The sequence below is a fragment of the Lynx canadensis genome, chromosome C1, assembly GCF_007474595.2.
Source record: "Lynx canadensis isolate LIC74 chromosome C1, mLynCan4.pri.v2, whole genome shotgun sequence".
Taxonomy (NCBI): Eukaryota; Metazoa; Chordata; class Mammalia; order Carnivora; family Felidae; genus Lynx; species Lynx canadensis.
In genome coordinates this window covers 53,039,861-53,056,894 of record NC_044310.1, presented here as the reverse complement: position 1 = coordinate 53,056,894, position 17,034 = coordinate 53,039,861, and the positions used below count along the sequence as shown (strand labels likewise).

The 17,034-nt window shown below is 34.6% G+C and overlaps 1 protein-coding gene across 1 annotated transcript in view; it reads right to left on the bottom strand.

Annotated features, from left to right (window-relative positions):
• RAVER2 (ribonucleoprotein, PTB binding 2) overlaps nt 1-17,034 on the bottom strand; it is a 92,627-nt gene that overhangs the window by 39,910 nt on the left and 35,683 nt on the right. Inside the window, exons 5-8 of the mRNA XM_030325980.1 lie at nt 11,383-11,509; nt 3,798-3,883; nt 2,084-2,185; nt 1,815-1,926 (exon numbers count right to left, since the gene is read on the bottom strand). Of these exons, the coding sequence (XP_030181840.1) occupies nt 1,815-1,926; nt 2,084-2,185; nt 3,798-3,883; nt 11,383-11,509 (427 nt within the window). The remainder of the gene's footprint in view (nt 1-1,814; nt 1,927-2,083; nt 2,186-3,797; nt 3,884-11,382; nt 11,510-17,034) is intronic.

Below are 17,034 nucleotides of genomic sequence, written 5' to 3'. Positions count from 1 at the left end.
TAGTGTGCAATTGGCCATGACTTGTAGTGCTTACACGTAGACCTCTACAAATGCTATGAAAATCAAGACTTTTTTTTAGACCTAGAGAGCTGGTTTTTAAACATCAGCATAACCCTGGTTTAAAAAACAGTAATATTTGTGAATAGATAGGCACCAATTTAACACATGAAAGCTTTACATTTTTATTTACAGGAACTACCAAGAAATTCTGGAAGAGATGACAATTTTAATAGGAAAATTTTGAACCATTCCACTTTTTAAAAAATCTATGGCTCACAATTAGAAGAAAAGAGCTAATTTTGATAAGTACGTTAAGTCAAATTTATATTTTACAAATTCACTGAACAAATTTCTTAAGTTATTTCTAGTACTAAATAGAGGTGGATACTTCCTCTAGCAATGTATTTATTTGGACATTTTGAATTTTAAATGTTCTTAAAGCAGTTTATGCAAAAGCAAATAGCTTATTATTTAACCCAACACAAATAATAAACATCTGCATGAAGGGTGGGTGGCTCTCGGTTAAGCATTCAACTTCGGCTCAGGTCGTGATCTCACGGATAGTGGGTTTGAGCCCCACATGGAGCTCTGTGCTGAAAGGTCAGAGCCTAGAGCCTGCTTTGGATTCTGTGTCTCCCTCTCTCTCTCTCTGCCCCTCCCCTGTTCGTTCTCTGTTGCTCTCTTTTAAAAATAAATAAACGTTAAAAAAATTTTTTAAACATCTGCATGAGCTTTTAGTGATATAAAATTTAATTTTTGGAAAAGGCTCCATCATACCATAAAAATTTCTACACCTGTCTGTATACTAGTTTAACTTTCACCCAGTCAATTTAAACAATCAGAATTGATGGATTTATTTGATCATTTGACTTGCTGGCTTCCTGCAAAGGCAAAATATACTACCCTATATTTAATTGACTTCTTTTTTTAAATTACTTGTGGCCCTTCTCTTTTCCCAGCATAATTACTTAAGACAAATTTCAATTACACTTCAAACTGAAAGTTCCTTTCAAATCGCATTCCAATAAGAAATCTTGGTATACCAGATGCTTTTGTTTTTCTAAAAAATAATTGTTTTGTTTAAATTTGTCATCTTTTCAGGGGCACCTGGGTGGCTCGGTTGGTTAAGTGTCCGACTTCGGCTCAGGTCATGATCTCACAATTGTGGATTTGAGCCCCGCATCGGGCTCTGTGCTAACAGCTCAGAGCCTGGAGCCTGTTTCAGATTCTGTGTCTCCCCTCTGTCTGCCCCTCCCCCACTCGCGCTGTCTCCCTCTGTCTCAAAAATAAATAAACATTTAAAAAAATGTTTAAATTTGTCATCTTTTCAGAAACACAGAGTACACATGTTGTTATTTTTCTTCGACTACTAGTTTGGAGATCACATTTAAAAAATAATACAAATAAATCATCAAAGTTTACCAAAATACCACGTATTTCTTTAAAAGCTAAGGGTTTCTTATTCAGGCAAAAATTAAATGGATATCTATGTAATATGTTGTCAGCCCAGTGGGCAGCACGTCACTCTCAAAGGGATCTATGTCTTTGCCTCATGCTGCTGTGAACATTCATCAAATATTAAAGCATATCCAACAGGGAAAATGTGATCTTGGCATGGAAGCAAGTCCATCAATAACTTATCAATAGTTTTCTTATATGAAAAATAGAAAAGCCAAGAGGGCTCTTAAAATTTTAAATGACTGAATAAAACTCAAATTTAACCTTTCTGTAAATAAAAGCAGAATATAGGTAAACCATCTTTAAATCTCAAATCTGACTGCTTCCAGACTTCTCAGTAAATGCATGTCATTTACTTTTATGTGCTTCTCCATGATGACCCAACTCTGTTTTCAAAGGAAGTGCTGACCCCATCCCTACTGTGGTTTGAAGTATCATGGCTGGGGGATCTCCAAGTAAGCCCGGTTTCTGCAAAAGAAGAAAAGAAAATAAGACTTCTGCTCATGGCAGCAGGATATCACCAAATGAAAAGGCTACACATGTGAATGTTCATAAACAATCTGACAGCCTGAATACAGAAAAGGAATGAACTCAATTCCAAAGAAAAAAACAATGCCATACTTACATTATTAGGAATATTCTCAAACTTCATTAATTGTTGCTGTGCCAATGGTACATGAGAAAGATTCTGAAGGAATAAATTAGAAGTATTACCCATAACTGTGCTCTGTGAAAATGATAAAGCATCGAGTTAGTTTAATTTTGAAAAGCTACTTTTCACAGAACCCAATTCATTTTAAAGTTCAATTCTCCAGTTGATCTGAGCAAAAGCCAATAGCTTCTTAATATCCTACTTTCCTACTTCAGGCAATGCTAATTAATTCTTTTAATAATATACAAGATGTGATTATGTGGTCATAGAACTAACTCCAGATCTTCTTTTTTTCTTTCATCCTTCTTCCTCCCCCCACCCCCTTTTGGCTTTATGTCACTGTCATTCAATCATTTATTTATTCATTTAATCATCCAACACATATTTACTGAGCACTTACTGTGTGCCAGGTACAGTGCTACATAATGAGAAATACAAAATACAATCTGCCCTCACAGATCTTAGAGGTTCCTGAGGGAGGGAGACATTAATATTAAAAACATATAATTACAAATGGTGATGAGTATGTGAAAGAAAAATACAGGAGCTATGAGAATAGTTGGGGATTTGATTTAGGTTGGTGAATTCAAGGAAATTTTCCCTGAGGAACCAACTCTTGCACAGAGATCTGAAGGCTGTGGAGAAAGAACTAGGTGAAGTCTGGGGGACTTAGGTGGTATTGAGGTGGGGAGCATTCCAGGTAGAAGCAGCAGCAGGACCAAAGAATGAAGAAGAGAGCAAAGTCCTTCGAGGACCAAAAGCAGGCCATTATTGCTGGGACAGTGATACCCAATGAACAGGAGAGGCAGCAGAGGCCAGCTGGGCAAAATTAAGCATTCTTGTCTTAATTCTAAAATAAAGAGAATATCATCAGTACTCTGAACTCCCCTCTCATGTCACTCTTCACAACTTATTAGAATTAACATTTGTTTTCTATATTTGTTGAAATTCTTCAAGAACAAAGGACTATGAATGTTTTTGTTCAATGCTATAGCCTCAATGACCAGCACAGTGTCCAGTACATGTTAGATTCTCAATATGTTGACTAAATGAATGAATAAAGACCCTCTAATGTACAAGGTCCTACGTTAGATTCCAAAAATGAAAAATAAAAGATAAACTTTTTCTTCAAAACCTCAGTTTAGGACTACTCCTTCATTAAGCTACATTAATCATCTATCATACATTAGGTTGGATTTGTAATTAGGCTTTTATATAGACACAGCAGTACCAGAAATTAATGAGTAGTATTTATCTCCAATATTATGTTTACATACAAATACGTTTTAAAATACTTATCTGAAGGTAATAAACACATTTTTATTCTTGTATGAATTATTTTCATATAGACTAAAATTTAAAAATTAAGAGTTCACATTCATTTTTTTCTTTCTGTGAATACTTTGAGTTAAGACCACATAAGACTTGTTTTTACTACTTATTTCTAGAAAAACATGCCACAAAATACACCTCTCTTCCCTTAATGCCCTATAAACAGAACTATACTGCTTTGATCAGCTTAATTTGATCTGATGTCCTGTGTTTTCATATAGCCATAGTTATTACTAAGAATTTTTTTTTAGAGATGAAATACTCATTTAACTTCTCAAGAATTTTAAATGTTAAGAGCAAACAAATGAGTCACTCCAAATGTTTGATACTTCAGTACTCAATGCCATTTATATACCTGATGTGCTTTATTCAGATGTAAAAATGCAGGGGAGATGGATGGATTCATCAGATGTGGCAAGCTGTGAGGTGTTCCAAGAACTGCTTTTAAGAAAATAAAATATTTAACTTCATGACATACATGGGATTCAAAAACAAATAAACTCCAAAAAGGGTAAATAAATATAGTTTTTAAAACTTTTAACAAGTTTATTGAAAGGTCAATTATATACTGACCTTGTCACACAAGAAGTAACAAGCTCCCTTCCCCGTGATTCAAAATCAGAATTTGATTTCAAATCCCAACACCTTCTTGTCAAGATAATAAAACACCAACCCTAGGCTTTCTCTTCTCTAGTTCTTAGAGCAACAAAACTAACTCCATGTATTAGAGTAAGTATAATACTAATTGAACCCCTGTCATTTGCTCCATATTTGTGTTAGATTTTTGGGGTATGTTGGCAGGGAGTAGGGTGGGTGGGAAAGCCAAGAACATACAGCCTTTTCCTTTGAAGAGCTTACAACCCATTTAAGAAGACAATATATGTACATAAAAATATTTATATAATAAAAACAAAAGAAACAATACATAGTTGATAAATGGAATAAATAGCCACACTTTTTACCAAGTTTGCCTGACGACAAATACCAGAGTATATATTAAAAGAGATGTTTTCAAAATAAATAATAGACAGAAACATGAGATAGAAAATATGTGAAGTAATTTCATCTAATTATTACAAAGCAACTAGGAATGGTCAGGCATAGAAAGTGCTTCAAAAAGCATTTCATCTTAGGGAGCCTGGCTGGCTTGGTTGGTAGAACGTGTGACTCATGTGGCTCTTGATCTGTGCGTCATGAGTTTAAGCCTGACATTGGATGGAGAGCTTACTTTAAAAAAATAAAGAATTGTGTTGTCTTATTTATAAAAAAAAGAAAGGGAAAAAAATAAGTGCCTTAAAAAAAAAGCATTTAATCTAACGATCAAAAATATTTGAAATTCACATATAACATGTCTACAAGTTTATCCCATGTTTTAAAAAGCACAAGTTTTTATTACTTGCTAAACTAGTCCATCTTTGGAAAACTGTTCAAAAGTGTTTTCTTTGGGGGCACCTGGGTAGCTCAGTTGGTTGATCTTCCAACTTCGGCTCAGGTCATGATCTCATCATCCATGAGTTCGAGCCCTGCTGACAGCTCAGAGCCTGAAGCCTGCTTCAGATTCTGTGCCTCTTTCTGTCCCTCCCCAACTCATGCGCGCGCACACTTGCTCTCTCTCTCTCTCTCTCTCTCTTGCTCCCTCTCTCTCTCAAAAATAAAATAAGAGCAAATTGTTTTCTTTAGAAGGATCCTGTTTCACAACAGGTGGTAGGAAGATTAGGTCATTAGCTAAGTTGTTTATAAAGACAGATTGTTTATTAGGAAAGAGGGATAAAACGGTCATTTCATAACAATAAAGGGGTCATCAGGAGGATACAACAATCTTAAATGTGCCTCAAATAACAAAGCTTCAAAATACAGAAGGCAAATATTTCTAGAACTAAAAAAGTAGACAAATCCACAATTATGGTTAGAGATTTCAACACCAAGTCCTCTCTTTTTTTCAGTTAGTCACTGTATTTTGTTATAAAACATTAAAAAATATTTTTTCACAGCTTTTAATGAATACAGTATTTCCCAGTTTAAAACAACCACCACCAGAATCAAAACACTCTGGAAATGTCTACAGTCTCACATATAACTGCCTTTATCCTTAACTTCTTCCATTGTGCCCCATCCTCCCCTCAAGAAGTCTTGAACAACACTGTCAATCAACAATATGTACAAAGGACTATAATACATCATGACCAAATGAGGTTTACCCTTGTAATAAAAGGTTGGTTTAACATTCAAAAATTAATGTAATTCATCATGCTAGCAGACCAAACAAAAACAAAAAACACATATGATGATCTCAATTAATGCATAAAAGCACTGGATAAATTCTAGCAATTATCACAAAATTTCTCTGCAATATAGAAATAGAAGGCAAATTTCTCAGCTTGAAAAAGCAAATCTGTGAAAAAGCTATAGCTAATATGACAGTAAAAGAATGAATGTTCTCTCCTCAAGATCAGAAACAAGGCAAAGATGTGCATTCTTACCAGTTCAATGCACAAATTATGCTGAATTTCTGTATATTGCAATAAAGCAAGAAAAAGAAGTAAAAGTCACACATATTGGAAAGGAAGAAGTGAAAATGTGTTTATTAGTGGATTACATGATTGTGTATATAGAAAATCCTAAGAACAAAACCTACAGGAAATAATAAGCTAGGTTGCAAGATACAATATATACAAAATCAAGTGTACTTTCATATGCTAGAAATAAGAAATTCGAAATTTAAATTTAAAGGCAATTCTATTTAAAACAGTATCAAGAAATGTAAAATACTATGAATAACTGACAAAATATGTGAATATTTGTACCTTGAAATTTACAAATTATTTCTGAGAAAAATTAATAAGACCTTAATTGAGAAATATACCATATGTATGGCTCAACCTCAACACTGTTGTCAATTCTATCCAAATTAGTATAGATTTAACACAATCCCAATTAAATTACTGACATTTTTTCATGGAGATTGACAGTCTAGTTCCAAAATTTATATATTAATACAAAGGACAGAGAATAGGCCAAACAAAACGAAGGATTTACACTCACTGATTTCAGGGCTTGTTATAAAGCTACATTTATCAAGACAATGCAGTACTGGGAAAAAGACAAATGTTTAGATCAATGGAATGGAATGGAGAATCCAGAGATAGAGACATACATACATACAGAGTGAACTGATCTTTGAAAAAAGGCGTCAAGCAATTCAATGGAAAAGGATAATCTTTTTTAACAAACGATGGTGGAACAACGGTAAAAAATTAACCTGCACCTTTACTTAGCTTCACACCATAAACAAAAATTAACATAAACCAGAAATCTAAATATAAAAAATTATAAAACTTCTCAAAGAAAATATATGAGAGCATCTTAATGACCTAAAATTTGGCAAAGATTTTTTTTAAGATTTCTTAAATATGACAAAAGATGTACAAATTTTAACAAAAAACAAATTGGACTTTGCCAAAATAATAAATTTTGCTCTTCAAAGGACACTGTTAAGAAAATAAAGGAAAACTTGCAGAGTGAAAGAAAATATGTGCAAACCCATACATACAACAGTGGACTTGTACCTCTAATAAAGAACACTTACTACTTAATAAGAAAAAGATAACTTAATAAAAAAAGATAATACTTAATAAGAAAAAGGCATAAAATATTTAAAATGATATAACAAAAAAGATATAAAGAGTACTAATTAGCATTTTAAAAGATGTTCAAAATCATTGAAAGGAATAGTCAAAATCACTGTGAGAAACCCAATAGAAAGGCTAAAATTAAAGGAGGAACATAACAAGTGTTGGTGAGAATATGAAGCAAACTGGAGCCCTAGATATTGATGACTGAGAATGCAAAGTGGTTTAACCACAATGGAAAACAGATGGGAGAGTTTCTTATAACTCAAACCTACACCTACCACATGCCCTGGCCATTCCACAACTAGATATTTAGCAGGGAGAAATAAAAGCATAAGTCTGCAGAAAGACTAACACACAAATGTTCGCAGAAATTTTATTTGTAACGATCCCAAACTAGAGATAACCTAAATGTTCATCAACAATTCAATAGATATGCAAACCGTGGAATGCAATACGGCTCCATTAAAAAAAAAAAAAAAAAAAAACTACTGATACATGAAACATGAATGAGTCTCAAAATAGTAATTTTATTTTATTCCATTTATATAAATTTCAGGATGATTCCATTTATATAAATTTTAGAGAAGACAAACTATAGTGACAGAAGTCAAATCAGTAGTTTCCTAGGGATGGAGGAGAGGGAGATTATAAGAAGACAAAATGAAACTTCTGAGAGTTATAAATATGTTCATTATTTTGATTATGGCAATATACATATGGGTATATACTTATATATAAAAATTATGTACACAATGGTTTTATACATATGTCAACTTATAAATTTTTACAGTCTAAATGTGTAGATTAATATGCAAATATAACTCAATAAAGCTGTTAAAAATATAACTTAGACTATAAGTAATTGCATACTAGTTAAAATTTAAAAGGGACACACACACATACATATAAAGAAACAAGTCTAGAATATTTACATTGTATTTTGAAGTTGGTTAAAAGGTCTGGATTGAAGAGAAAAGATCAGTATGGTCAGAGTAACATAACCAAACTGGGTCTGAGAGGAAAATCAAGCTGATGGAAGTGTACAGATTAGACAGAAAAGGCAGAGTAGCTGAGAATTTGTAGAACAGACCATATGTGAGTAACAAGGTATGTATAAGCTGTGGAACAGAGATACAGAGGAAGAAGATTGATCTGTAAATAACTAAGTTCCTTTCATTATAATTAACAGTTGCTTTAGGTGCAGGAGATGAACAAGACATAATCTTTGTAGTTATGGAACTTACATTCTAGTGGGAGAGGCAAACTAAAAACAGGTAAATAAGTGTGAGTTATTTGAGAAATGAAACGAGAAGGCAGAAGAGCGAGGGTATAAATATAAATATCTATACTACTTAATATAAACATAATTATAATGAATTATAATTCTTAGGTTGCTCAGAGCCCTCTGTGAGGAGCTCAAAATACAGTAAGGGATAGAGTTAGATACAGTAAAGGACAGAGGCGCCTGGTGGCTCAGTCGGTTGAGCGTCTGACTTTGGCTCAGGTCATGATCCTGCAGTCCGTGAGTTCGAGCCCCACGTCAGGCTCTGTGCTGACAGCTCAGAGCCTGGAGCCTGCCTCAGATTCTGTGTCTCCCTCACTCTCTGCCCCTCCGCGACTCATGCTCTGTCTCTCTCTCAAAAATGAATAAACATTAAAAAATTTTTTTAAAAAGATAAAGGAAATACAGGTGGCATTTACTGATTAACAAGACTCTTAGTCTTTCCTAACCACCAAGAAACTGTCATTACATCCTCCAGAAGCTTTGCATGTGTTCACGTTAAGGAGATTTAATCTTCCTCCCTTGCCACTCCACACAAAGGAAGAAAGCAAGCTTGGTGAAATAATTTCTCCATCAGTGTAATATTGAGACATCCTATTTAAAATTGTGAAACTATCCCTAAAATAAGCATAACTTATTTCTTGGCCATACATCAATCTGAGTAGAAAAGCAGAGTAGAGAATATATATTCTCAGATGAAAAGACAAAAACTAATATTGGACAGGAGTTACTAAAGAGAGCCCAGAGTCCAAAGATGTGGACAATACTTTCTAAAAGACCCAAGAGCATGAAATACTTCCCTCAAACACTAATACAATCTTGGACTGCATGAACAGCAACAGAATGATCACAGGAGGGAAATCCCACCACATTCTATGCTGATCAAAACCCATTTACAGGATATGTTCATGTCTGTGTATACCCTATTTCTGGACAAATCAGAAAACCTAGGCTGTTATCTACAAGAGGACAACCAGTTGGGGAGGCCTGAGAGCGTATCTTGGGACATATTATGGAAAGCCAAATACAAAACGGTAGTCTTCAAAGAAGTTAACGAGATGTAGAAAAAAAATACTAGAATTCTTGTTCATATTAACTTTCATCCTTAAATAAAAAATATTAAGTTTTATTATTTCTTAATATACAGGTCGACAAGGGTGCATTTATATAACTGACATATAATTGATACATATACTGTATACACTGGGGCTCTGCTCAAAATTTATTTTACTGATATGGCTGCATATTCAAAAAATAAATAAATTTTAAGAAGATCACTGACCTGGAGAATATAAGACAGGGAAAACCAAAAATGACTAAGGTCTCATGGTAGCTGTCTTTTCAAATATTATTAGAAGTCTTTTCTTATGGAAGAAGGAATAGATTTATTCTGTGTTTCTTCAGAGGAAGAACTAGAATAAATAGCTAAAATTATAGGGATTACCATCTAATATTTAAAAAAAACTCTAGTAAATAAATTTGTCTAATTAGGGAATAGGTTGCCTTGGGAAATAATGAGCTTCTCATGCTTTAAGTAATCAAGACGTAAAAAACTATCTCTATACCATTAAAATTGTAGAAGAGATATCTGATTATGTAACAGGCTGAACCAGAAAACTTCTAAAGCTGCTTCTTACACACAAATAATTGATGATTATGGGACATATTTATTACTATGACTATTGTTGTATAATACAAAATTTAACTGGTCTTTGTCCCTGGTTCCTAGAAGGAATACTAGATCCTTACAATTTTCTGAGTGCTACAAGTATCTTTGTTATGCTAATGAGGTGACTCAAGGTGGGCCTTTATTGGGGGTACTGCTCTTGCCAGAAACACCAGCTATGTGATTAGGGGGCTGGAGCTTTGGGCCACGTGGTATCAGCAGGACCTCCTGATCTCCAGAGAGAAGAGTGAAACTGGAGATTGAGTTCAATAACAGGTCGTCATTGCTTACATAACAAAACTTCAATAAAAACTCTGAATGCCAAATTTAATTCAGTAGACATCTCTAGCTGGCGAACACAGAGATGTGCTCTGACTCCATGGGAAAAGATCACCAAAGCTCTGCATTCAGGGCCCTCCTAGACCTAGCTCTAAGAGTATTTTCTTTTGGTTGTTTCTGAGTTGTAGCCTTTATAATCAAACGGTAATCATAAGTATAGGGCTTTCCTAAGCCCTATGAACTGTTCTAGTAAATCATCAAACCTGGGGTGGTCATTGGAATACCTGAATTTGTAGCCAGGGGTCAGAAGTACAGGTGGCTTGGGGCCCCCCTGAATTGACAACTGGTGCGTAAAGAGAGGCAGACCTGTTGGTGACTAAGCCCTTAACTTCTGGGGTCTGGGCTAACCCTGGGTAGTTAGTGCTAGAACTGAATTGCAGTCCACTAGCTGGTGTTAGACCAGTCAGCGTTGAAACAAACATAAAATGTATTTAAACATTTTTATTCTAAACTTTAATGTTGAATATAAAAATTCACTTCATAATGCTAAAGTATACATTTTATGTACATATAGTTGTACATTTCAAAAGGTAGGCTCTTATCAGAGAAGGAATACTAAATAGATATTTAATATATACCAATATTATAAAGATTTCCATAATGCTTTTGTCATTTTCTACAAAGTAAAACTATTTTTCAACAAAAAAGAGCAAAAAGGAAACATAACTTTAGCATTTTTGAACAAAGTAATTCTGCTAAAAATATTACTTAGAAAAGTATCATGTTGTCTGTTGATACAGTCCATAACAATGTAGTGTATTAATTATCTGGTCTTTAAATTCCTGTCATTTAATTATGAGCTAAACTGGTGTTAAAAAGGTAAAAGAAATCAGGAAACATATAAGAAGATTGTATCTACCAAAAACAGGCAAAACATATTATCACCTCAGACCATTAATTAAAATTCATGACAAGTCCTAGAAAAATATTTTTGGACTAATTTAAATGTGTTTTTCATATAAAACAGCACAAACTGACTTCATGCCAACCTTCTATATTTAATCAGTGCCATGGTGCTTACCTGGTTTAACAGCTCGTCCACAAAGCTGGGGTTGTAGAAGGACTTGTAACAGGGCAGGGTTGTTCAAACTTTTCATAATTTGTACAGGATTTGGCTCTGGAAGTAAGCCTTTTTGATTACTGTGCATCTTTAATAAATACAGAAATAGGAAACACTATAACAAGGATAAGTACAAAAGATGAAATTTTAAAGGTTTTCTTTCAGAAATTCTCATTCATCTGATCTTTTAATGATACAAGCAAATTGCTTTCTATGATACATTTTTTTATATATTCTACAATTTCTAATTATGTTAAGATATATACTATAAATACTGTATAGCATATACTGAAATCATCATAAAATGTCTCAGTGAAATACAAATTGCCTCTAAGAGGACTAACGATTTAGTAAGATAAAAACAAAAACAATTTAGGTAGCTAAATCTCTTCATACAAGTAGAAAGATGCCAAGGGTATCTGAATATATTAACAGGGAGATAATCTGTCGACGCAGTATGAATATCTTATACTACAGAAGAGCCTTACTATATAATGTGGGTTGCCTTACGAATAAATTTTCTTTTAATAAAGGTCTTTATTAAGTTAATCTTCTGATACAAAGCTGAACTGGACTCACACACATGTAATTAGGAGCTTCCTAAAATTCTGAAATTGTGTTCAGTTTTAAAAACCAACCTGATAGATGAGAATACTAACGTACGGTTATAAAAAAACTATAAACTTCTAGCCATGAAAAAATGGAGAACTGACAATGCACCTGGAATCCCACTCTAAACCCAGATACTATGAAGATAGAGGGACAGGGTGACAAATCTGAGAATGGGACACAAAACCTGTGAGAAATCCCTGGAGAGATAGAAGGCAGCAGGTCCCAGTGCAGAGGCAGACATCAAGGAGCATGAGAGAGCCTGGACCTACAGCCAGTTTGGGGAAGGGCTTTTTACTTGTGCAACTATGTTGCTGCCTCCACACTGCCCTCTAGAGATGAGGACTTTCCTGGCCAGCACAAGAAGGGAAAACAGCAGCATCAATCTAGTGACAGCCACAGGACCAATGAATTAAGGGTTTCTCAAAGGTGCGGGATTGCCTGGTTGAGGTGGGAAAAGGGTTGCAGCCAAGGACAAACAGTAAAGGCAGAGGTACTCTGCTTCGCTCCTCACCCGCCTTCCCTAAACCCCAGCTAAGATGAGTAGGCTTTAGCTCTCCCCTGTCCAGCCTCTACTCCCTCAACCTCTAAACATTCACACACAGGGAAGCTGATATCCTCCCAGGGAAATATGTATTCACAGAACACAACAACTAGACATGTGGAGAGAATGGAGCCCCTTAACTGTAAGAGATACCTGTAAGAGGCAAACCAGAATTAATGGACAGGAAATAAGAATGCTGCATAGTAACAGACATAATAAATATCCTTTAAAAAAAACATTTTTATCAGTAATGTGAATCAAGGAGTAGAAGTTACAAAGAATAACTAATTTGAAATAGTGGGCATGAAAAACATAAATGTTAAAAAAAGAGAAAAACAGCCCTCATTTACCACATACTTGGCATTGTTCTAAGCACTTTACGTGGATTGTATCACTTAGTTTTCCAAAACAACTCAACAGGGTTGATACTATTATCACCACTCTGTCCACTAGGAAACTGAAGAAATTCATACAGAGCAATACACTATCCTCTATCCTGTGCTTGAACAGATAGGTTAAACAGAATATGTGTTGCTGAAAAACAGAACAGTGACTGGAAATATCAGTTCAAAGAAAGTTCCCAGAAGATATCAGAAAAGGATAAATGGAAAATGCAAATAAACAAAACAAAACATGGAAATAAGAAATGCAAACAAAACAAAAGAGAATAAGCAAGGCAATGAAGAGGTTAGAAGTGTCAACCTGTACAAAACAAGAGTCCCTGAAGGAGAAGAAAAAAAGAACAGGGTCTTTGAAGAAATAACAGCTGAGAATTGCTCATCATTAAAGAAAACTTAAAAAGCACAGAATGAAAGGGATTCACAGTGTTCCAGATATGATGTATAAGGACAAAAACACACCTAGTCACATTTTTGGGTATGAAATTTAAGAATATCAAAGACAAATATGCTAACAGCTTCCAGTGAGAAAGAATGTATTTCCAAAGGGAACAGGAAATGATTATCATCTCCCTCCAAGCATCAACAATGGATTTAAGAAGGCAACAAATTAATATTTTCAAAGGGCCAAAGGAAGAACTTTGAATATAGATTTTTATAATTTTATATTCATCTAAGCTATTACCTAAATATGTGAAAAGAAATTAAAATACTTCCAACTATACAAATTCTCAAAAGTTTTTATTTACCACATTAATACCATCTCTGAAAATCACATGAGATGCAGTAAATACAAGACATGTTACATGATACGTGCAAATAAACACATGTAAGATCAGAGTTAATTTCAATCTTGCATACAAAACCTAGTACCATGGGGGGAAATATTTAAGGCAACTGTAAAATAAAAATGTAGATACCAACATGGTGGTAGGTGGGATAGGAAGAAGGAAGTAAGATGGAGATAAGAATGAGTTAAGTGGCTCTCCACTGTTATTCAACATAGTATTGGAAGACTTAGCCTTGGCAACCAGACAACACAAAGAAATAAAAGGCATCCAAATCGGCCAGGAGGAGGTCAAACTTTCACTCTTCACAGATGACATACTGTATATAGAAAACCCAAAAGATTCCACCAAAAAACTGCTAGAACTGATCCATGAATACGACAAAGTCACACAATATAAAATCAATGCACAGAAATCAGTTGCATTTGTATACACCAATAATGAAACAACAAAAAGAGAAATCAAGGAATAGATCCCATTTATAATTACACCAAAAACCATAAAATACCTAGGAATAAATCTAACCAAAGAGGTGAAAAATCTATACACTGAAAACTATAGAAAGCTTATGAAAAAAATTGAAGGAGATGCACCAAAAAAAAAAAAAAAAAGGAAAAATATTCCATGCTCCTGGATAGGAAGAACAAATATTGTTAAAATGTCGATACTACCCAAAGCGATCTACATATTCAATGCAATCCCTATCAAAATAACACCAGCATTCTTCACAGAGCTAGAATAAACAATCCTAAAATTTGTATGGAACCACAAAAGACCCCGAATAGGCAAAGCAATCTTGAAAAAGAAAAGCAAAACTGGAGGCATCACAACCCAGACTTTAAGCTGTATTACAAAGCTGTAATCAAGACAGCATGGTAATGGCACAAGAACAGAAACTCAGATCAATGGAACAGAATAGAGAACCCTGAAATGGACCCGCAAACATATGGCCAACTAATCTTTGACAAAGCAGGAAAGAATGTCCAATGGAATAAAGACAGTCTCTTCAGCAAGTGGTGCTGGGAAAACTGGACAGCGACATGCAGAACAATGAACCTGGACCACTTTCTTACAGCACACAAAAATAAACTTAAAACGGATGAAAGACCTAGATGTAAGATAAGAAGCCATCAAAATCCTCAAGGAGAAAACAGGCAGCAACCTCTTTGACCTTGGCCACAGCAACTTCTTACTCAACACATCTCCAGACGCAAGGGAAACAAAAGCAAAAATGAACTATTGGGGCCTCATCAAAATAAAAAGTTTCTGCACAGTGAAGGAAACGATCAGCAAAACTAAAAGGCAACAGACAGAATGGGAGAAGATATTTGCAAACGACATATCAGATAGAGGGTTAGTATCCAAAACCTATAGAGAACTTATCAAACTCAACACCCAAAAACAATCCAGTGAAGAAATGGGGAAAAGACATGAATAGACACTTCTCCAAAGAAGACATCCAGATGGCCAACTGACACATGAAAAAATGCTCAACATCACTCATCATCAGGGAAATACAAATCAAACCACAATGAGATACCACCTCACACCTGTCAGAATGGCTAACATTAATTAACAACTTAGGCAACAACAGATGTTGGCAAGGATGCAGATAAAGAGGATCTCTTTTGCACTTTTAGTGGGAATGCAAACTGGTGCAGCCACTCTGGAAAACAGTATGGAGATTCCTCAAAAAATTAAAAGTAGAACTACCCTACAACCCAGCAATTATACCACTAGGTATATATCCAAGGAATACAGGTGTGCTGTTTCAAAGGGGCACATGCACCCCAATGTTTACAGCAGCACTATCAACAATAGCTAAAGTATGGAAAGAGCCCAAATGTCCATCGACTGATGAATGGATAAAGAAGATGTGGTATATATATAAATGGAGTATTACTCGGCAATCAAAAGGAATGAAATCTTGCCATTTGCAACTATGTGGATGGAACTGGAGGGTATTATGCTAAGCGAAATTAGTCACAAAAAGACAAGTATCATATGACTTCTCTCATATGAGGAATTTAAGATACAAAACAGATGAACATAAGGGAAGGGAAGCAAAAATAATAGAAAAACCAGGAGGGGGACAAAACACAAGAGACTCTTAAATATAAAGAACAAACAGAGGGTTGCTGGAGGGGTTGTGGGAGAGGGGATGGACTAAATGGGTAAGGGGCATTAAGGAATCTACTCCTGAAATTATTGTTGCACCATATGCTAATTTGGATGTAAATTAAAAAACAAATTTTTTTAAAATGCAAAAAAAAAAAAAGTGGGAAGAAAGAGATACTAATAAATCTAGGGATGTAAATAAGTTAGGGACAATCACCAAGAGGATGAAGATAGAGAATATTACTCTCAAACAAGAGGAAGAAAATTCTTATTCATCCAACAGTAGATGGGAAATGAAAATAAAGGGAAAAAGTATAGGGTGCCTGGGCGGCTCAGTCAGTTAAGCATCCAACTTCGGCTCAGGTTATGACCTCAAGGTTCAGGGTTTCAAGCCCCACATCAGGCTCTGTGCTGACACCTCAGAGCCTGGAGCCTGTTTCAGATTCTGTCTCCCTCTCTCTCTGCCTCTCCCCTGCTCATGCTCTGTCTCTCTCTCTCAAAAAAAAACTAAACTAAAAACATTAAAAAACGGGGGGTGGAAACGTGATATAAAAGAATAATCATTACTACATATTCAAGCAGTTTAAATATACCAACTAAAGACATACTTTTTTAATTTGATTTTTAAACACATGTTTTTAGAGCAACATGTTAGCTATAAGACACATACCTAAAACAAAATGTAAAGAAAGGTTAGTAATAAAGGGACGGCAAATATAAACTAAAAGAAAGCTGAAGTAGCAATTCTAACATCAGAAGAACATATATACTGGTAAAATGATCAATATGACTACAAACAAATGTGTACCTAATTAATAATACCTATACCTATCTATGTATCTATGGAGAAACAACTAACAGACTAAGGAGAAAAAAGAAAACCCAACAATTACACAGATAAATTCTAATACATTTCTCTCAATGACAGATCAAACAGACAAAAAAATAAGATATTGAAGATCTGAGTCATAATTAATAAACTCAAGCTAATATTTATACATACATATATGCACATATAACTTTATAACCCACAAACATAGAGTCTGGATTGTTTCCGAGCACACATGGCTCATTCACAGAAAGTAACCATGTACCATAAATTACAAATCTATGTCAGAAGAACAGTTTTTGAAAATTTGTAAGTGGACATAAAACA